Genomic DNA, 23143 nt, shown 5'->3' with positions numbered 1-23143 from the left:
GAAAGTGATCCTTTCTAGTACTTGCATTGATCTTCCTGTAGTCAACGTACATTCACCACCCAGTTGTTAAACGTGTAGGCACAAGCTCGTTATTGTCATTTTTTACAACTGTAATTCCAGTGCGTTTCGGTACCACTCGAGTAGGACTTACCTATTTACTATCTGAAATTGGATAAATCATTCCAGCATCTAAAAGCTTCATAACCTCATTTCAAACAACTTCCTTCATAATTGGATTCAATCAGCATTGAGCATCAATGGTGGGTTTGACATCCTCCTCCATCAAAATTCTGTGCATACAGAGTGTTGGGCTGATCCCCTTAATATCTACAATTGTCCACCCAATGGCATCTTGAAAATCTCTCAAAATGCGCAGCAATTTGTCTTCCTCAATTGGAGATAAATCTGCAGAAACAATAACTGGCAGCGATGAATTAACACCCAAATAAGTATTTTTTAAGTGTTCTAGTAATGGCTTCAATTCCAGCTTAGGTGGTTGTATTTTTGAAGGCTGTATTGGTGTTTTTGGTTCTCCTAAACTCTTAAAAATGTGCCTCCACTTTGGCTAGTGTAAAGGGACACTTTCCAAAGCTGTAACATACTCAAAAGCCTCTTCATCCTCAGTTTTTGTGTCTTCAAAACCATGTAAAACTTTTAACAATGGATCTGCTGTCAAACTGGGCATAATATTTGCATGCATGATGCCTTCTAACACGTCAACTCTCATACAATCTTGCATATCATTAGGCCTCTTAGTTGCTTCAAATAAATTAAACACAACAGACTGTTCTCGTACTCTAAGTGTCAATGTGCCAGCTTCCACATCTATCAAAGTTCTAGCAGTTGCCATGAATAGGCGGCCCAAAATAATTGGTGTTTGCATATCTTCGTCCATATCCAATACCACAAAATCTGCTGGAAGGTAGAGATTGTCCACTTTGATAATAAGGTCTTCAATAATATCCATTGGATAAGCAACCAAACGATCCGCTAGCTGTAAAATAACTGATGTTGGTTTGATTTCTCCTTGTCCTAGTCGCTGAAAAACAGAGAAAGGCATTAAATTAATACTAGCACCCAAATCAATTAAAGCGCGTTTAAAATCATAATTTCCAATTGTGCATGAAATTGTAAAACTCCCTGGATCTTTTTTCTTTGTTGGTAGTTTTTGTAATAAAAATGCACTGCATTGTTCTGTGAGAATCACTTTTTCGAAGTCCACAAGCTTCTTTTTCTTTATGCACACATCTTTCAAAAACTTGGCATATGAAGGAATGTTCTTGATTGCTTCAATTAATGGTAGATTAATTTGAACTTTAGCCAATGTCTTCATGAAATCTGTTAATTGTTGATCTCTTGCATGTGGCTTCAATCTTTCCGGATATGGCATAGGTGGCACATAAACTCGTTCGAACTTTTCTGTAGTTTCTGCATCAGGTACTGTAGTATTTTCAGATTTTTCAAGTGGTTGTGCAGATTCTGCAGAAATTTCAGAACCTGTTTGTTGCTGCACAAGTGCTGCTCGTGTAGTTCCAGCACCATTTTCTGTATTTTCTATATCACAGTTATCATAACTTTTACCACAACGTAATATTCTAACAGCATTACAATCTGCATTGCCACATGGAATCGGGATAGTTTGGCTGGGAAATTTTCCCGGTTATCAGCCCAAAAACTGGATTGAAAGCTGCCCCATTTGTTGTTGTAGATCTTTCATTGTTGCTTGTATGTTCTGAATGTTTTGGTTGGTTTTCTGAATCTCTCGTTTTGTTGCATCAAAACTTGCCTTAGTGTGATATGCCAATTTTTCAATTGCAATTTCCCAAGAAGGTTTAGCTTGAGCAGCAGGTTGCTGCATTTGTTGTTGAAACTATGGTTTAACCTGTTGATCTCTATCTCACTTGAAATTTGGGTGATCTCTCCACCCTGGGTTATACAAATTTGAATAGGGATCATTCATATGCCTTTGATAATTATTGAATGCATTAATCTGTTCTGTAACATGCTCCGGATATGCATCCCTATATGGGTAGCCTGTAAAATCATGTGTTGTGATGCCACAAATGGTACACGATGCTGCAGTAGGCTGCTAGACAGCAACCTGCTGCACAAGTGCTGCCATTCTTTGTAAAAGCATGTTAAATTTTGCATCAAAATTTTATAACTTTTTCTCCATCTTTTCTATTTGTGCAAATACATGAGGTGAGCCACTGGATATTTCAAAAACACCCCTGGTTTGAGGTATATCAACTACCCATTATTGAGATTCTATCGCCATGTTCTCAAATAATTGATACGCTTGCGGTGCATTTTTGTCTGAATATGTTCCTCCACAAGAAGAATTAACAAGAGTCTTAGTAGTCACAAGTCATCAAAGACATGCGGCACAAATCAAGCAAAGGAAGTACAAAACCGTCCCAAAAGTCGGCAAAAGGGAGAAAATCCATCTTAAAATCGGCAAGGGGTCTAAATTGCTCCCAAAACCAAAAAGAAAGCTAAAACATCTTCACAAAGAAGTAAGAATTGAAGATTGCTCACAAAATAGGAAACAAGCCCTATGGATTTTGGTCAACGTAAGGTAAAGTGGCTGAAATTAAGACACAAAACATGCCTAAATTCTCCTATGGATGAATCAAGACACAAATCAAAGCCAAATCCACCCAAAGGCATGGCTTTGGAAGTTTATAAATACAAGGTCCCAAGACACGCATAAGGTTGACAATTTCTACATTGAAAGGTGGGCAATTTCTACATTGAAAGGTCGATAATTTCTACATTCAAAGGCCGAAATTCTCACAAAAGGAGAACCTCTGCCAAATCTTTGAAGATTAAAATGCTGCCAAAGCTCTCTTTGAAGAACATACAACCAAAGCTGAGGCTTTCTTCTGACCAAAGCCGAAGCATTCCCTTGAAGAATCAACAAGCACTTGTGCCGATTCTTTCAAGACTTTGTTGCAAGCTCAAAACTTGTAACAACAGCAAGACCCTTGAATAAAAAAAGTCCTACATCAACTCTACCTTTGCCACATCCTTAAACTTGAGGTGAAGACTATCCAAGCATTGTTTCAAGCTTAAAACTTGAAGCAATCATTCAATCATTCATTCGAGATCAAGTCATCGTTACCCTTGGATCAACAACCTATGCATCTACACAAATTTGAAGACTGAATCGAGGAAAATTGTAAACAGAGATTTTAACCTACAAATTTAAATCAATACAAATCTACTTTGTACACGTGTTCTTGTTTCATTCGTTATGAAATTTTCGTGTTTACAGTAATTAAAAGTATCAAAATCTCACTAAAATAACCAATAAATTAATAATAAGATTGGGTAAAACATATAGTAAAATATTGACTCATCAAGGATAACACAACTAGATGTGTTTATTCCTTTGTTGAATGAACAAAGGAACATAAGAAGTTAGCACAAAGACATGGAAACTTTCTGTGCCAATAATTATTCACCTACAAATTGTTGTATGAAGAAAGAAGAGTTTCTTTGACCAAGCCTTAGTTAACACAAACAGTAGTGCTTGTTTCTTTGTTAAATGAATAAGGAATTTTAGAAAAAAGCACAAGCGCATAGACACTTTATGTTCCATGATTCTTCACTTACAAATTGTTGTATGAATAAATGAAAGTTGCCTTGAACAACTCTTGAATGTTTGTAATTTTGTTGGAACAAGATAGTTGTTTAGGGACAATAGTCTATCAACATAGAAGATTAATGATTTTCAATTGTATGGACTAATGATGATTTTGAATCATTGAGTGTTGAAGTGTTACACCACTTCACTAGATGAAAACTAGTCTAGGACTTACCTTTGTGTCCCTATTCAAATGGTTCACTAAGTTTATTGTAAACTATACAGTGAACATTTACCACACGCTCTCCAAATTGTTTGATGTGTATGACACAATTGAAATAAGCTTCAAGTGAGAGTTTAGGGACCATGACTATTGTAGTCATACGAAAGTCAAATGAAGAAAGCAAAGTAACTCCAAGGGAACAAACTTTCTTTATGAAAGGATGGGCATTGGAAGGGGTATTTGCAAGCATTGTCTTGCAAGTGTCAAGAAAACACTTTTGAAGGTGTTGTAAGTTTGTTCTCGAAGAAATTCAAAAGAGTTGGTTCTTCTACTTGAATGTTTGATTTTGTACTAGTAATTATGTTTGTAATCGTTGTTGAAGAGTGACTAGTAAGAACTAGAAAATTAATGAGAGAAGAGACTGCGTTACTAGAAAATTAGTAATCACTTCACCCCTGACATGTCTCCCGAGGAAAGCTTGGTAAATGCTAAAGTTAATCCCTTTGGTGGGGATAATCTGTAGTTTGATGCATCCATTGCTCCAGGAAAGGATAAACTGTTGCCTAATGTCTCTGCCACTTCCAGAGCAAGTAATAACCCACAAGGAATAACAGCCGCCCTAGAAAACAATGGGGGCTAGGCTAACAGACCCCCCTTCCATGGATCAGATCTAGGAGACCTTGATGAAGATTAACATCTATATCGACAAGTTGTAAAAGAACCAAGTGGCTGCAAGCCGGAAGCCACTTCTATTTCATGGACATTGACAAACGTATATATGGAAAAGTTGAGTGGGACAACCTCTCATACTCAAATTCTTGATTTTGGTTATGGGAATATAATATAAGTATCATGACCCCTAAATGGGAGCCTATATCGTCGCTTACCATCACAATCTCAGCAAACATCACTAATCCAAGTAAGGGTTCCTTGCACGATGGGCAGGTCTTCAATGTGGCTTTTATGAGCAAGCTCCTAGCCTCGTAGGACTCTTCTTTCTTGAACCTGATTGGGGTATCGATAGAGAGAACTCTAGAGGTTTGGTCAGAAACCATCATCCTAACATCCATGGCAAACCAACGATCAAGTCCAAGGGCCCATTTTCAATGGCGATTGAAGCCATACCTTTTATGGAATAGTTCTTTTGGCCGTGATTCATATCATTTCATGAGGATTCTGACCTAGACTATTATATTATGCACTATCAGAATGTCATGGCGTTGTACAACAACAACAATGCTTGGATGTATAAGATGTTCCTGTTCACCTTGGAGGGACTAGAGATAAGATGGTACTCAAGAATTGCCATCAAGGTCCATTGATTGCTTTGAAAGTTTGGCTAATATCTTTACCAATACTTATTCAGTATACTACGATGTGCGCAAATGCCACGAGATCATGTTAAAAAAAGATCCTTAATTTAGAGACGGAAGCCTCAGGATTTATCTGAAACATTTCTGCACAGAGCTAGTAGAAATTGAGAAGCCCGATGATAGATTGGCCATTATAGCCTTTAAGTAGGGCATGTATGTCCATTCACCATTTTCCTAGAAGTTGAATAAAAGGAAGTATGATTACGCCACTCTGGTAGAATGCTTAAACGACCTCACAGATTGGGATGATAAGACTATAAGGAGAATTGTCGAACCAAACTATTTCAAGAATGCTGATAGAAGAATAAGCGACAAGGACATTCCTCCCCTTTACCCACGTTAAACTGTAGAGGAGGAGATTGAGATAAACAAGCCCCAGACCAAGCTAAAGTAGTACACTGCTCTAAACACTACCATCAATAGCATCTTCCACAGCATAAAAGAGAAATCATTTTTTGGTGCCCAAAACCACTCCTGAAGCATCTAGCAAAAAAGAACCCGAATGAATACTGGTTTTTTTTTTTTTTTTTTTTTCACAAGAGCACTAGTCATGCTACTAGGAGTTGTCGCATGTTGAGGGATAATATAGAAGAACTATTGAATCAAAGACATTGCTAAGAGTTCGTCAGAGACAAGGTAAGGAAACAAGGCTCAATCGAACCTAAAGACAGGGACCGATTAGACACACATACTGACGATAAAGATGAGTGCTCGGCAAAGAAGCCCACTATTAACATAAATTGCATCCACGGAGGATGTGAAACCCTAAAGGATAAATGGACGATTGAGCAAATTACGAGAAATCCAATACCCATCACCCTGAGATGGATTCCCTAACTAGAGATAAATTCCCTGCCAATGCCTTTAGATCGAATAGATAAAGATACATCCGAACTATGCGCAATTTGATTCTCTTCCTGGGATATGTAGGATGTTTATTCTAGACTCAATCACAACACCACCATCTATGCGAAGACAAGTCCATGGAAAACTCATCTCCCAATGCCCTACCATATAGGCTTATCGTCAAAAGTGATCTCATTGGGACTCCTAAAGAGCCTGTGAAAACTATCATGCACCTGAAGTCGGAACTTGAGGTGAAAAATCTTGGGAAAACTCGATATTGTCTTAGCCTAGAGATTTAGCATTCTTCGGATGGAATTCTTGTTCATTAGTCGAACTACACCTAGAAGGTGTTGAATCGTTTTAATAAAGATAAAGCGAAGCCTTCGTGTACTCCTATGGTTGTTATATTGCTAGATGCTAAACGAGATCGTTTCTATCCCAAAAGGATGAGGAAGAGGTGTTGGAGTCTAAAGTTCCATAAGTGTGATTGGCACTTTACTGTACTTAGCTCAGTGTACTAGACCAGATATCTCCTTTGTTATCAATCTTTTGGCAAGATGCAATCACGCGCCTACCTATACATCGGACAGGTGTTAAAGACATCTTCCACTACCTCGAAGGTATGACAAATTTGGGTTTGTTCTATCTTTATGAATCCTTGAGAAGAGCTGCAACTCCCCTCGATTCTCGGGGTGATTCAAGCCTTGTTAGTTATGCTGACAAAGGGTACTTATCTGACCTGTATAAGGCATGTCCTTAAACGAGTTACGTCTTTACCATTGAAGGCACTGCAATATTTTGGAGGTCAACCAAACATACCTTCGTTGCGACCTCTTCAAACTATGCTGAAATTTTCTCCCTACATGAGCTACACATGAGTGCTTTTAGTTAAGAGCAGTAATGAAACATATTTGAAGCACTTACAAATTTTCTTCTATCGTTGGTATCCCTACAACAATCTCTAAAGATAACGCAACATGTATCGAACAACTTAAGAAGGGATACATTAAAGGAGACAACACCAAGCATATCGTCCAGAATTTCTTTTTCTCTCATAAGAAACAATATTGGAAGATTTAAGTTAAGCAAATCCATTCCCAAGAAACCCTGGCCGACCTCTTAACCAAATCTTTGTCAAAGACTACTTTCTAGAGGCTTGTTCAAGGAATTGGTACACGGAAGCTTTCGAAGTTGTAACATTATTAGTTCTCTTTGGAACTTTATGTCAAATTCAAGGGGAGTATCCTAAAGTATACTCGTTTAATCTTAATGTACCTTTTTCCCAACGATTACGAGCAATTTTCCCTTTGCGATTTTGCTACCTAACTAGGTTTTAATGAGGTACCTATTTGGGCTAGTGCCCTTTATACACTCAAGGGGAGTGTTACGGATATCTTTAATTGTGATTGTGTAAATCCTAGATAGATTTAGTTGCTAGATTATCTATTATTCTAGTTATTCTTTCTTTATAGGATTGTACTTACTTGGAGGAGAAGTTAATCTTCTCCTCTTATTCTACTATAAATAAAGGCACTGCATAGGAAAGAATACACACAAGAATCTCTAAGCATTCTACAATCTCTCCAGTCTCTCCAATCACTCTCTTTGCTACACCGCCTTTCTTTTCCTCAGTTAAATATAAACCACAAAAAAATGATTATTTTTTTGTCGCATGTGATAGAGATTTGGTATGTTATGTCCTAAATTTTTAGCCATATGTCATTAATATTTAATTTTTAGTCTAATTTTATAACAAGATGTTTTTTACAAGAGCTTTTTCAGAATTATATCCTCTAGAATTCTTAATGTATTCTTTCAAATTGACAAGTAAAGTATGTTCTCGCACCATTGATGTTCTTTCAAAAAATAACCATTGAGGTTCTTTCAAAAAATAATTTGAGTGAAAAGAAATATTGTAAAATAATTCATTTACATAGATTTTGTTGTTGAAATTTGTTGTGTTGTACTTTTTGATATGAAGATTTTAAATCAATAGTTGAATGTTAGTATAGTTGTTTACATTGCAAGAGATGTCTTTGCTTTTATTATAAGGAGCATATTGATTTTCTTTAAATTGTTTTCTAGTTGATTTATTTAATTGTTTTTATTTAAAATTCGTTTTAATTATTTTAAATTCCAAAATCAACATTTTCCTAATTTGTTTTAAGTAATTAATTAAGAGTTGGTTTTAAATATAAATTATTCATTTAATCCCTATGGAAACGACCTTAGTTGAGCCATTTATACTACAATTATTTTGTTCTCTTGCAAGTATTTTGTGTGATTTTAACCTTCCTAACGTATGTACTAAAAATCCTATCAGGTTTCAAACGGACAAGGGATGTTCAATCAGATACAGATCATAAGGGGGTCAATTAATTTACTCAAAATGTGTGTTTAATCGGATATAGATCATAAAGGGTTAAATAATTTACCAAGTGTGGAGTTGTCCTAGTGGTTGCAATTTAACTTTATGACGATTAATTGTCCGAATTGTCCCACAATAATTTGATTATCGCCTTCATACTTTGGACGAAGGTGTGTTCAATCCGATATGGTAAAATAATCCATCAGTTTGTACGATTTGTTTCCATGTGAAACATGTTTTATACGTGCTAGTGTTTAAGACCAGTTTTGCATCCCGACTCCGCTGTAGCACGATATTGTCTGCTTTGGGCCATGCCTTCATAGATTTGTTCCTGGGCAAGAGAACCTCACTACCCAAAACGCGTCATGCTAGGAAGAGAGGGGCATGTACATATAAGGCTAAGGACCAACCCCCACCCTGCCGATGTGGGATACTACAATCCACCCCCTTAGGGAGACCGATGTCTTCGTCAGCACATACGAATGGATGGTGAGTTTGGCTCTGATACCAAATTGTCACCTCCCGACTCTGTCGTAGCATAGTATTGTCCTCTTTGGGCCACGCCCTCACAGATTTGTTCCTGGGCAAGAGAACCTCACTACCCAAAACGCGTCATGCTAGGAAGAGAGGGGCATATACATATAAGGCCAAGGACCAACCCCACCCCACCAATGTGGGATACTACACCAAGTACACAAGCTAATGAAATGTCACATCCGTTAAGCCCCTATTAATTTTTCAAACATAGATTATATTCAAAACTCACCAACTGAGTATATCATGATCAACATTAATATTAGTTTCCTTAAAATCTAAATTTCAGACATAAATTATTTAATATGGAACCAATGATTAAATGGGTATTGAATTTAATGAAAAAATGGACCCAATTTGAAATTACATCAGGAAGACAATCTCTTAACTAAAAAGAGGGTTAAGAATTCAAATAGGGTTTCAATGAACTTGTTTCTACTCTTATGATTTCCTCATTTGTCAATTCTCGGCTTGTAAAGCGCTCTAGTTCTTCTTGGTGAAGATGGTGGTGGCCGCATCATATCAGTCCATATCGCTTCAGTAACCTTCATGACCTTCTGCTTGATGTTGGCGGCTTAAGTTGTAGGGTGGAGTTGGTAGTTTTTGTTGGGTTTGGAGATGATGGCCTGATGTGGGTGGTGCTGATCGCTAGTTGGTGGAGGCTATACTTCAATGATCTTCTATTGATTTTGGAGACAAAATAATCTCTAGTTAATTTAATAGATTTTTAAATGAGGCTTAACGAATGTGACATTTTCAATTAGTTGGGTACTTGTTTTGAATATGTAAAAAAGTCGAGACCATAACACTAAAGGGTTGGGAAGTTTTAGATACTTAATCCAACTTTTTATAAATAAGATGAGGTTATTCCTATACAGAACATCACTACATAGAATGGTTTAACTGTATAATAATGGTATTCCAACTATAGACTTGATCACACTCGTATAGTTTGATAGCTTTTGTTGGTTGATTACAACCCTAATAGATAACCGAGTTATCTAGCATTCTCTATTCTTTGGACCATAAGGATGGGTAAATTGATTGTTGGAAATTACCGTAAAATGTCTTTTATCAGAATATCGAACCCAGGTAAAATGTCTTTTAACTACTTAGTGCTACGATATTTCATACTACTTATAAGTGAGACATCAAATTCAACTATTTTTTATGACGAGTTTAATACCACATTATTATGGATGACCCAGTATATGGATAGAGCCAAACCTCTCACTCTTTATTTATATATTTGTGGTATTAAAAAAAAAGTTGCATAATACATGATTCTTATTGTTATAAATTATTAGTATCTAGTTGTCATATCCCAGCCTCTACCGTAGCAAGATATTGTCCGCTTTGGGCCATGCCCTCACGGATTTGTTCTTGGGCTTCCACCCAAAATGCGTCATGCTGGGAAGAAAGGGGCATGTACATAGGCCAATGTAGGATACTACAATCCACCCCCCTTAGGGAGACCGATGTCCTCGTCGACACATCCGAACCGACGGTGAGTTTGGCTCTGATACCAAATTGTCGCACCCCGACTCTGCTGTAGCACGATATTGTTCGCTTTGGGTCATGCCCTCACAGATTTGTTCCTAGGCAAGGGAACCTCACTACCCAAAACGTGTCATGCTAGGAAGAGAGAGGCATGTACATATATGGCCAGGGACAAACCCCAACCCCGCCGATGTGGGATACTACAATCCACCCCCCTTAAGGAGACTTGAAGGAAATATTTGTAAAAACTAGTTCATTTGAGCAACATCTATGCATGCTATTAACAATTAAAAGGTGGAATCATGCTTGTATGCACTCAAAAATAAAACTTTACCTATGAAATTCAAGGCCTAGTGAGTGTGGTGGACTAAGACTCAACTCAAGAACAAAGTGAGTTGAGAAATATTATACCTTTGTTGATTCTTCTTTGCATAAGCAAAGGCTAATCAGCCAAGAGATAGGGCCTTCATTCCTTACTTCTTAGCTCCATGGATTTCTTGGATGAGGATGGTAGAATGGATTCTCCAAGTTCCCAAAAAATAGAGAACATCTAAGTCTCCACACCAAGGAGAGCATTGATGAAGAGATGAGTGACCTAGAGGAAGTAAGATTGCTAACTAATTTCCTCTAGGGTGGCCGGCCTCTTAGAGAGAAAAGGAGAGCATTGTGTTTTCATCTTTTCTCCAAAAGAAACCCCTATTGATGAAATGTTATAAAGTTCTTTATATAGTCCCTTCAATTAAATAACAAAAGAACCAAAACCCTTCATCCTCTAATGTGGTCGACCTTAAGGGTTTATTGGGCTTTCAAGCCCTTTATGTATTCAAGTTGTCATACAACTTGAGTTAGTGGGTTTGACATTCAAATCCTATTGGGCCTTGTGGCCTAAAACTAACCCGAGGTCTATAACGAACTTATTCGTTTGATTAATTAACATATTAATTAATCCTTGCCATAAATAATTAAACCATTTAATTATCCTTACTTATCTCCGTTATTTCTTCAATCTCTACCGTACACGATGTACGATCCATTAGGTTCCTTTTAGCGAGGCAGTGGGCGATTAGAACTCTTCAAATCGATTGTGAATTGAAACTTATCTTCAATTTTCCCTTTAGTGATTACACACCTTTAGGGCTTCCACAAACCATGAGTGATACCTAATAGTATGTCATGGCTTCCCAAGCTAATCAGAAGAGGTGGATAACCTATTCAGTTTAGGATTACAATGCAATACGGTCTTTCTATAATACAATACTCTTGACCACATTGTTTGGTTTGATAGTTTATTCATGTCTACTATCCAATGTGATTCTCTTACTTCTATGATTACCTTGAATGTGATTTGGAATGACTTCCTAAATCTCATTCATACTCTGGCCAGACATTCTTAATCATATCATAGAGTATTCTCCCTCAAACGGTTTGAAGGTTAGGGATCCCTTGTTGCGCATTCACTTGCCTCCATGGCTAAGTGGCTTAACCCCAACTATGCCGTGGACGCCCTTTGATGGAGTGACTTTGACATAGTCAAAGATGAAAGACCTAACCATAAGACAACTATGATGCCTCAGGTCAAAGGACTACTTTGCATATCCCAACCATGAGTTCTCATGTGACATGAGTATGAGAACTCTTTGTTGATCGTGTTCAGTGGACTCATTCTCTGTTGAGCACCTACATGCTTATCTTGGTGTCAGTCACACGAATGTCTCGAGACCAGTCACTCTCCCTAAGAGAAGACATAGCACGTACCGATCTTAACAGACTGTCAATGCCCAATTGGCAATCCTATGATCAGGAATGTTTAGGATATGTATACGAAAGAGAATGGTCTCATGAATCTAATTTCTTTAGATCACATTCTCCCAATTACATATTCCTTGGACTTATCTTTAAGCATATAACATTTATATGAGATAGCTTCAAACAATAATCTTTGCCCTTTATATTAACTAAATTACTTTAACATGTGAAATGTCCGTAAAGTATCATCATATGATTGGTTTTAGGGAACATTTCCAACAAGGCCGATGTCCTTGTCGGCCCATTCGAATGGACAGTGAGTCTGGCTCTGATACCAAATTGTCACATCTCGTCTCCGCCGTAGCAAGATATTGTCTGCTTTGGGCCACACCCTCATGGATTTGTTCTTGGGCTTCCACCCAAAATGCATCATACTAGGAAGAGAGGGGCATGTACATATAAGGTTAGGGACTAACCCCCACCCTGCTGATGTGGGATACTACAATCCACCACCCTTAGGGAGATCGATGTCCTTGTCGGCACATCCGAATGGATGGTGAGTCTTGCTTTGATACCAAATTGTCACATCCCGCCTCCGCCGTAGCAAGATATTGTCCGCTTTGGGCCATCAACTTTATACCAAATTCTTCGACTGTAAACTTTGATTAAATTGGTACTCCTCTTGGGAGACATGATCTCAGTGGACGAGATTCTTTTCTTTTCCCCCAAAAAGGTAGTAGCAGAAGAAAGTTGGAATTCTCACAAGGTGTTGTGAAATTCGAGACAATCTTTGGTCTTGTCGACCTTATTGACAAATTGTTATTGATTTTTCGACTATAGTGTTTTTCCTCACTTATTGACCGAGGACAATTAGTTTGGTTTGGGATATTGATTATGAATAACGTTTCTGACAACTGAACTATTGTCTCACCTTATCTTTGCTTTACACCTTCTGATGACCTTGATGATTTTAGAAATCAATGATGATGTGTTCTTTGGATGTTTTGACTGTGCTGAGGCAACATGACAGAGAATCGCTTAGGTTTTCCAGCGTTTAGAACTGTTCGAAATAAACCATCTTATTCATGACCTAAAGTGGACAATATTGTGCTATGGTTGAGTCGGGATGCGACACTTGGAATGTTTAAAAAGGTTGAGACTAATTTGAAATGATAATAAAAATTTTGAGGGGTTTTTGGTACTTAAGACGCTAAAAGGTTAAGGGTTTTTTGGTACTTAATTCTAAAAAGTTTTCGGCCCTAACTTGGGCTAGTTATATATAGAAATACTCCATATTTAAATAATAAAGGTATTACGTTACAATTCATTTAGGTCTCGTATTAAAAAAGTTACCTCCACATAATAATAAGTGGCAATAGTTTTTCGAAAATATGTAATGTCATAAATAGAAATTTAAGATGAATAAATTATTTCTCTAAATTTGTTTGGGATAATAAATTATTGTATAGAGTTAATTTATTATTTCTTTAAATTTGTCAGTTAAATGATTGGAGTCACAGAGAGGTCACATCTATTTTGGATATAGAAGATTTGATCTCATGTCCTTGAGCTTGGAAGTATGTAGTAATTCATCTACACATGGAAATCTCGTTGTTGGAGCTAAAATGTTTTTAGTTTTACAAGCATGTTTCCTCGTTTTACAAGCATGTTCCACTACTAATGTAGTTCTTTGTATTCATATTCTATACAACTTTTATTAAGGGTAATTAAGTGAAAAAATAATTTTCTTAGCTAAACCTCTATTAAGTAATAACCTCCCTATAATAGTAAAATTAGTTTGATCCTAACATTATTACTACTTAGAGGTTTTACTGTATATCATTGGTCCTTCATGCCTTTACGGTTTACCTTTAGTTTTTTTTTGTATTTTGTCAAATGATAGAAACTCATCCCTTTATAGGTCTAATTAATTGAGATTTTGGAAGATTTTAAAACAGTTATTAATCCATGGAGTTTGATGGAGTTTTATTGAAGTTTCCTAGACTTCATTTGCATTCATTCATAATGATTTTCTGAAGCCTAAAATACACTATAAAATCCCTCCAAATTCTTAATTTTTTAAAATATTTTAAAATTAAATTCTAATTGAATCCACATGGAGTTTTATGAAACACTTTCAGATCTTTGATTGACTACCCATGGAATTTCATGGATTCATTTAGAATCTTGATTACCCTTGTATTTGTAAACTCTTTAAAACCTTTTGATCTCCTAGTTGAATACATTAATTTAGATAAGTAGAATATTGCATGAAAAAAAATGAAAAATACACACGTCAAAATCTCAAGAGATCTAATTTTATTAGATAACCTCAACATTAAAAGAGAAATATGTTAAACATGAAATAAAGAGGTACAGATAGCCCGGTGCATAGAAAGAACACGTCCCTTTCGAGCAGCCAACCATAATCCCCAATAACTAATGGGTTTATTATTAAGGCATTGAAAAGTAAAGGATAGTGCATAATTAAGGAAAATATCGGTTTGAATGTTGAATCACGCGGATGATATACCAATCCAAGGTGATCTCTCTTGCAGAATTTGAAGACCCATATACCTGCCCAAAGCACAAAAGTTGAAAGGAATGAAAAAGAGCAACATGGCATAGATTTCTTTACAAGCAATTCATACAAGCAAATAAGTTTTGAAAAATTCAAGTTATTTTGCGAGTATATATCACATACCTGCCTAACATCAGATAGAAGCCCATAGGGTGGCTCGCCGGTGTGACAGGGAATGTGGAAGAATCAACAACGCGTAATGCATCGATCCCACTAACACGCAAACCACCGTCAACCACCTTTCCAACAATGCATCCACCGTGGTAATGCCAATATGAGGCCAGTGAATCATGACAAAATGTTTCGAGTGCATCATCTGTTTGGTTATTTGGAAAAGGAACTCCTAAAAAGGTGAAGCCTTCTACACCTGGCAAATCTTCGGTTTTATATGGTTTAAATGCATCGGTCCTTAATAAATCACTGAACTGTTTCATGCCGCTAACACAATGAGCAAGGTCTGTGGCATTGGAATAGTAATTGAATACAACGTTTGGGCCAACAGTCACATCATTAGATGAATTTAGCGTGAGAGAACCATGAGATAAAGGTCCTGGAACTTTGTTAGGAATGTGAAGGAAAGTCGAATTTGGTAGGGGGTAAGACTGACTAGGGAAAAAACTGTAGGGTGGAACAGTAAGTGGCCCACCCGAGATAGAACATTGCCAGAAATTGTTTCTAATGCCCAGAGCTGTTACAATTGAGCCTTCAACTGGATTTGGGGGCAAAATGTTTATGAAATTACGAGGATTGTCGTACAGAAAATGACCAACGTAAGGATGGTCAATAACAACTGGGATTCCAAGCGATGATAAGTAGGACTCCGGGCCAACACCACTAAGTAGTAGAAGTTGAGGAGTCCCCATTGTCCCTGCACTCAATATAACTTCTCCTTGATTGCGTACGTATGACCGATGAGAAATCCCATTAGAATCCTTAAATATGACTCCTCTTGCTGACAAATCTGCATTATAAAATGAGAATTGTTATTCGCACTCCAAAAATCTCATTTTGCACTCCAAACTTTCTAAAATTAGGAAGAAAATTACACTTATGAGAAGTGTAGAATGAGATTTTTGGAGTGCTAATAATAGTTCCCTATAAAATAGCTTATAATTAACATCAAACAAAAATAACAAAAATAGGGTAGCTTTATTACCATTTCCAGTATTTGGATTTACCTTCATTCCATTGATGGTTTAAAATAATTAATTATTAATTTAAAGTGCAGTATGAGACGGAGAAACTAGGATGCTTTAGATAACTTAGATGCAAACGTACTTGATTCAAAAGTAGAAGAGATGAGGATCTTCTCTACGTTGGCATGAACCGCAACTCGCAAGTTGTCTAGGTCTCCTTTGTTAAGTAGTTCATCAGCTGCATGTCTCGTTCCATTATTGTCAAAAGTTGAGCCAGTGATTCTAGTTCCCAGTACGTGATCCAAACTGAATCCATTGTCTGGTAAAACACCAGCCTCCAAAAATGCTTGTTGTGTAATAGTTTGCCAAGCGAATGCATTTGGCTTGTACACAATAGTGTCTTCGATCCACTCATATGTTGCATTAACCAAATCCATGTTCCATTCAACTCCTGATTGACTAAAGAATGAAATGTTAGCTCTTGCGTAAACGCCAGCATTGATTATGCTCGTGCCGCCGAGGATCCTTCCTCTAACAGTAGGAATACCATCTTCTGACATGACCCTTTGAACTGGTGTCTCTCCATCATCTTCTTGCTGGAGATTATAAATAAACCCATCTTGAGTCAAGACATTCGGATATGATGCAGGAAAACTTCCCCTTTCTAAAACGAGCACCGAATAGTTCAATGATAAAGTTGCTGCCAATGGACACCCTGCGGTACCCCCTCCAACTACGATGTAGTCATATACTTCTTCTTGTGGAAGATCAGTGGCATTAACCACAGATTTTGAGTAGCTAAAATCTGAAAAATGTAAAAGAGAATTTTCTTAAGTACAAAGGAAGAATAATGGTTTCAGAAGTTTATCATAAGTAGCACATCTACTTTGCAGTCATCTTTATGTTTTTTTATTTTTTTTTATTTACATATATAGTTTACCATGCTCAGAAGGAGTGGCCAACGATTGAACCTCTGATTGAAGATGGACACAAAGTTGCAACACCAATAGCACACGAAACACCATTGATTTCACCATTTTTGAATCCTGGAAGGTGAACGTACTCCCCTGAAAATTCAAAACACTTGTATGGTTTCATCTAGAGATAATCATTTTGTTTGTCCATACTCATTAGAGAATAACAACAAAAGGGTCATTAATTTACAAATTTTGAAGTTCTTCTAATGTTTGGAAGTTAGTAAAATAAACGATAACTGCACATATATTATAAACGGTAAGAAACTTTACGGACGAGATATTGAGTCTAGAATTTCTTTTTCAGATGTGCTTCTAGGATTTTGTTAATAAACTTCTCCCATGCAGGATACAAAGATGGACTTTGTATGGAAGCAGCACTTGTATCCTCAAGAAAAAAACAAGCTCAAACTTCTCTCAATAACTCTCCGTAATCTTGAAACCGAATGCTACTGAATGGCGAGTATTGCGTGCAGTGAGCATCGCTCTTTATAGACGGTGAAGGCATCTATATACAAAGAAAGGTCATAACTTGAGAAAAGGAAAGGACCTTTGTAAAGGACATGACTGGCTCACGTGGCACTTTTCTGGCGCCAACTCAACGACGGAATGCGAACGTGTTGCTATGTTCCATATATAAAACTATAAAAATCTTAACTCTAGTATTAAACCTATTGAAACATGAGCCTCTGACAAATCGTGCACGATATATAAAACTAGAAAAATCTTAACTCTTGTAGTAACCCTATTGAAACATGAGCCTCTCACAAATCCTGCACAAAGATCACATGAAATTTTTTTATTTGGGTTTCATATGCGCACCTGATGTGGTATAAACTAACAAACAAATTAAACTTTCTTTTTGACAATTGTAGTATGGATAAATAGGGATCGTTCTAGGCCGGGGATTATGAGGGACTAAAAAGACTCAAATTAGACTCAATTATACTTAACAAGACTTAAAAACACTAAACTAGACTCTTATGACTCAACATTGACTCAAAATACTCAAAACATCACAAAACAAGCAAACTGACTCAAAACTAACACTAAGGATGACTTTGGACCAAATTGGAACTAAAAAGACTCAAAACATTAAAAAGACACCAATTGGATAGATTCTAACCTAAAAACATGAAATAGAAAGGAGGGTTGGTGTTTGGACGAATTTAAGACTTAAACTAAATACTTGCAGAAATTAACTAAATGTAATACGAATTTAGGGTGTTTTAAGAGGTGAATGGCTAGCTAGAGGGTCATTCTCCACACATGACACATATGCATACAAATCGATTTCCAGTTATTCTTCCTATAAACCATGAATGACAATGCCCCAAGTTAACCGTGAACAACACTAATTAACCATCGGATTTTCCTAAATTCATTGAATTGGACATCGCATCGCAACCAAATTATTCTTATCAAGTTCCCTACACGAAAAACATGATAAGGACACACATCAAAGATCATTAAGCTCTATGAAAATCATAAGCATTGACAAGGCATTCGTAACTATGAACAACATGATACTCCTGCCAGGAATTTACTTAACACAATCGTGACTAGCAACCTCCACTACTTGCAAATATAAGTTCGAAACTATTAGGTGAAACTCCCTTATATTTTAGCATCAAATCCTTGCATGCAAACTAAGTGTGCACCCTTAACCCACATGCAAGAATAAGTTATCAATCAAGCAGTTAAGCTAATTACATTCATGATTTATGGAATCATAACTGCATGTAATCAATTCATATCACATATATGTTCAGGGCTTTGAATTTACCTCTAACTAAAACGAAATTAGTTCCTCATGTTCGCAATTAAACAAAGACAATTAAATTTAAACATTGAAAACAAAGATAGAATACACCTAGAAACACTCCAACAATCAAATGTCTTGAATGGCAAGCATGGCTCCAAGTGGCTTCTTTTTCTCCTTCCTTGCACAGCTACGGCACAATGGGGATTTTCTGAGTTTATGGCTCTTATGTGTGTGGTTTTATGGTGAAAGATGGGTGAGTTGTGAGTGCTCCGACACTATGTATTTATAGGGAGAGGGGAATGCACAGCTAAGGCTGAAAAGGAGAGGAATTAGGACTCCAAATTAGCAAGGAATAAGGACACTTCTCATCAGATTCCAGGGAGGACAAGGAGTAGTCTTTGCATCAGGAAATAGAGCTTCTAGAAGGGCTAGGTGTGGCACCAATTTAGGGATAGGGTCTTGGCTTCTAGAAACCTAATTTGTAGGTATCTTAATCCGAAAATAAGTCCCCCTTGCAGCTGGAATTTAGGTAGATTAGGATTAGGATAGGATAAGATAAGATAAGGTTAGTTTGGATAAGATAAGGTTGGATAAAGTTTTGGATAATGTTCCTTCTTTTTAGCTGATTCCTTATCTTCTTTGTCTTGAATTTATTTTCTTCATCTTTTCAGCATATTCCTAGCCTGTTGAACTTCAAAAACGTCCATCCACCTTGCTCCATGCATGTGTTATCCATTCTTGGCCCAAAACTGCTCCAAAATGCTCTAAATTGCACTTTCTTGCCAACTTTGTCATTTGAACCTGAAAACACATGAAAATAGCTTAAAACATTATAATAAGTAGAAACTAACTATGAAAATGCAAGAAAACAAGCTAACTAAATCGCATAAACATGCTCCTATCAAATTCCCCCACACTTAGCTTTTGCTAGTCCTCGAGCAAAACAAAAGAAACAAAATATAACAAAACATAACCTAGACCTTCCAACATTTGCCTCAGGGATTTCTAATGAAACATAACACATTAAAAATCACTACTCACTGAAATTTTAGGGTAAATTACAAAAAACTACCTCAACTATTGATGTCACAACACTTTCATACCTCATCTTTTAAAATTGATAATGTCATACCTTATCTTACGAATTTGTGCCAATGTCATTCCTCCATCAATTTTTCTGTTAATTTCTCAGTTAATTGCTAACGTGGCTTGATCCGGGGCCCATTTTCGATTAAAAAATTATTAAAAACTCAAAAAAATCATTTAATATTTTTTAAATATTAAAATAATAAAGAAAAGTTAAAAAAAAAAAAAAACCAACAATCAATTCGTTCCCTTCCCCCCTTCTCTCTCTTCTCCCCATCTTCTTCTTCCCCCTTCCTGCAACTTCAACCCAGAAAAAAAAAGGGGAAAAAAAAAATCCAATTTGTCTTCCCCGCTCCCCACCCCCTCTTCTCCCCGCACCCACTCTCCGCACCCAACCTCGCACCCATTACCTGCAACCCAAAAAAAAAACCCAGATCTCGTTGAGAACTTGGGCGTGGAGAAAATGGGGGGAATGGATGTGGAGGGAAAAGGGTGGGTACGCGGGGGTGATGGACGAACTGGTATCTTTCTTTATTTTTTTGTTTTTCCTTCTCTCTCTTTTTCTTCTTCTTCTGCAGGTTAAGGGGGGGGGGGCGAGGCACCTTTTTTTTTTCTTTTCCTTCTCTTTCTTCTTCTTCTGCAGGTTGGGTGGGGGGGGGTTTCTTCTTTTTTCTGGGTTGCAGCAGGTAGGAAGAAGAGGAAGGGAGATGAAGAATGGGGAGAAGAGAGGGGGCGGGGGGGGGGGGAGTTTTGTTTGTTTTTCATTTTTTATTTTTTATTTTTTTTTATTTTCTGTGTGGGTTGCAGCAAATTGGGGGAAGAAGATGAAGGAAAAAGAAGATGGGGGAGAAAAGAAGATGGGGAACAAAACAAAATCTGTGTGGGTTGCAACAAATCATTTTTTTTAGTTTTTAATAATTTTTTAATAGAAAGTGCGTCCCGAATCAAGCCACGTCAGCAATTAACTGAGAAATTAACAGAAAAACTGACGGAGGTATGGCATTAGCGGAAATTCGTAAGATGGGGTATGACATTGTCAATTTAAAAAAATGAGGTATAAAAATGTCGTGACACCAATAGTTGAGGTACTTTTTTGTACTTTACCCTAGATTTTAACTATCCTTACCCTCGAGCACACACTTAATCGCAGTTACCACTCACTAGCTTGCATTTAATCAATTAAAACAACATTTTGAATGTAGTAACATGCCTTAGAGAATTCCCTCAATTCCTCATCGGATATACTCTCTATTTTCACACAGATTTTCTGACTAAACTCCCTATACTAGGTATATGTGAGAAGATTGATGTGAACATGTAGACTAGCACTCGCATATGTCATAACAAAGAAGACACTTTTTGGAATTATTAATGCATGTATATATATGATCTCATGAACGGAATGCCACTACTTAGAAGCGAGAACCAAGGATTTCATATGCTCGTACCAATTTCAAACTCCACATATTGAAACACACAACAACCAAGATTAAAGTGAAAGGGTTGTAATGGGGCTAAGGGTATTAGCTAACAAAGAAAGGTTAAGGATAAACAAAGGTTCTTAAAGCAATAGTAAGCAAAAATAATGAAATCGACACTTAGAATTCATTTTTGAATGCAACAACCAACACAAGGGGAAGATTCACACAATACTTAGGGCCGAATTCAAACTTTTGGACCCTTCTTCAACAACCAATACTTGTGAGTTCATTCTCACTTATTTAGAACTCCTTTCCTTTCTTTTTTCTTTTCTTTTTCACGTTTTTTTTTTCCTTCCCCCACACTTGTTTCTCTGCATAATGTTGATCAAAAGAAATTCCCTCTAAGTCATGCTCCACTATACTTTAAGAACAAGGGTATGGATAGTCCTATTCTAGGCTAGGTAAGGAGAATGTGGCTAACAAAAAAAAATAGGCTAATTAAGGCTCAAAGGGGTTAAACCTACAATACATTGCAAGGGATTAAGGCTTTTTGGCTCTGGTGGTAACTAAGCAACTTCATCTTGTTATATGTTATGCACTCAATTTAAAGCTTTGAATGAAATGGGCATAAGTTCTAGTATTTGGAACTATAATGATGAAAACGCATTCTAAGTAGCAACCAAGCAAAGAAATAATGAGATCATGCAACGACTTTAGAAAACAAGAATTCACATATTATTAACTGTCCAAACGAAGTATAGGCTCAAGTCTCTCAGGGTTGTAGCGTTAGTTTGAGTTCCTTCCTTCAAGCATGTTACAAAAACTAATTTTTTTTCTTTGTGATTACATGTGAATTCGTTAATGACAACTACAACCAAGTATTAACCAAATAGCATATCAAACTTCCACCCATGTTTGTAATTTTCTTTAACAGTCGTGCAATTGAAAACCAAATTCTCATCATTGTGTTGGAAGGTACCCTAAGACACAAACACACAAAAACGACTCTAAAACGATTTTTTTTGGGTTTTTCAAAACTTTTTCTAATTTTTTTTTTCAAATTTTCGTATTTTTCTTTCAAAACACACTAAAACACTTCAAAACACACAAAAAACACTTAAAAACAACGAGTAACAACTCTAGAAGTGCTAGGTCGTAAAATCCCACGAAAATCAATGCAAAACACTTTGTTTACCCCCCCCCCCCCCACACACTTAAACAAACATTGTCCTCAATGTTTCAAACATAGACTAACTTGTAAGCAAGCAAGCAACACAACTAACAAACATGACAATTATGGCAAAGTAAAAGCAATAAAGAGTAGAGTTTAAGAACGCAAATCTGGTTGTGGAGCCGGAGATTCCTAGGTCTTCTTTATTTGAACGCATGGGTTGCCTCCCAAGAAGCACTTGCTTTAACGTCTTCTAGCCGAATGATACCCCCTGTTAAGTTTTATTGGAACCCATGGCATGAAGGGGTATTTCCTCTACAACCTGCCCCTCGAAACACTTCATACTTTGGATCATTGAATGGAAAAGGATAGTGATCCTTCCTGATTGTGGTGTTTTGCTTCCTTAAGTCAACGTGAACTCACCCACCACCTTGAATTCGATTAGGTACCTGCACCAAAGAAGGTAACAACCTATTATTTGAAATGGGAATTGGAGTTGGCGTAAGTGTCTTACCAATGTACTGCGATGTCTTTTCAAAAGTAGCAACACTATGAACAAATTCACTATGGGTGCTCTCGGTTAGATTGGGTTTCTTGATGGCAGTGGCGTATCCCTTGTGCTTTATTCCAATTCCTTCTTCGTTGGTGGTTCGAAATACATCCTTCTTAATTGGTGCTGAACGTTCATACCCTACATTTCTAATTACATCAATGGCAAAACAAGAACGAACATCATTAGGATTCTCAATAGATTCAGAAACTTTAAAGTTAATCATATCACCACCAAATTCCATAGTTAAGGCTCATTTGGCCACGTCAATTTTGGTGTG

The 23143-nt window shown here is 36.9% G+C and overlaps 1 protein-coding gene across 2 annotated transcripts; it reads right to left on the bottom strand.

The window, feature by feature from the left end:
- Positions 1–14478: 14478 nt before the first annotated feature.
- On the bottom strand, positions 14479–17329 carry LOC126595139 ((R)-mandelonitrile lyase 3-like). 2 transcript variants are annotated; one of them, XM_050261516.1, is made up of 5 exons: positions 17144–17329; positions 16837–16963; positions 16039–16701; positions 14884–15721; positions 14479–14756 (listed from the first exon to the last, which is right to left on the bottom strand). In XM_050261516.1, the coding sequence occupies exons 2-5, from the start codon at positions 16931–16933 to the stop codon at positions 14696–14698; spliced, it is 1659 nt and encodes a 552-aa protein (XP_050117473.1). In that variant the 5' UTR covers positions 16934–16963; positions 17144–17329; the 3' UTR covers positions 14479–14695. The 2 variants fall into 2 exon arrangements, with proteins under 2 accessions (XP_050117473.1, XP_050117472.1); XM_050261515.1 differs by having other exon boundaries at positions 17148–17329.
- Between the last annotated feature and the right edge of the window lie 5814 nt (positions 17330–23143).

This window comes from Malus sylvestris, chromosome 13 (genome assembly GCF_916048215.2).
Source record: "Malus sylvestris chromosome 13, drMalSylv7.2, whole genome shotgun sequence".
Taxonomy (NCBI): domain Eukaryota; kingdom Viridiplantae; phylum Streptophyta; class Magnoliopsida; order Rosales; family Rosaceae; genus Malus; species Malus sylvestris.
The sequence above is the reverse complement of the archived record's forward strand: the minus strand, read 5'-3'. Positions and strand labels throughout refer to the sequence as shown.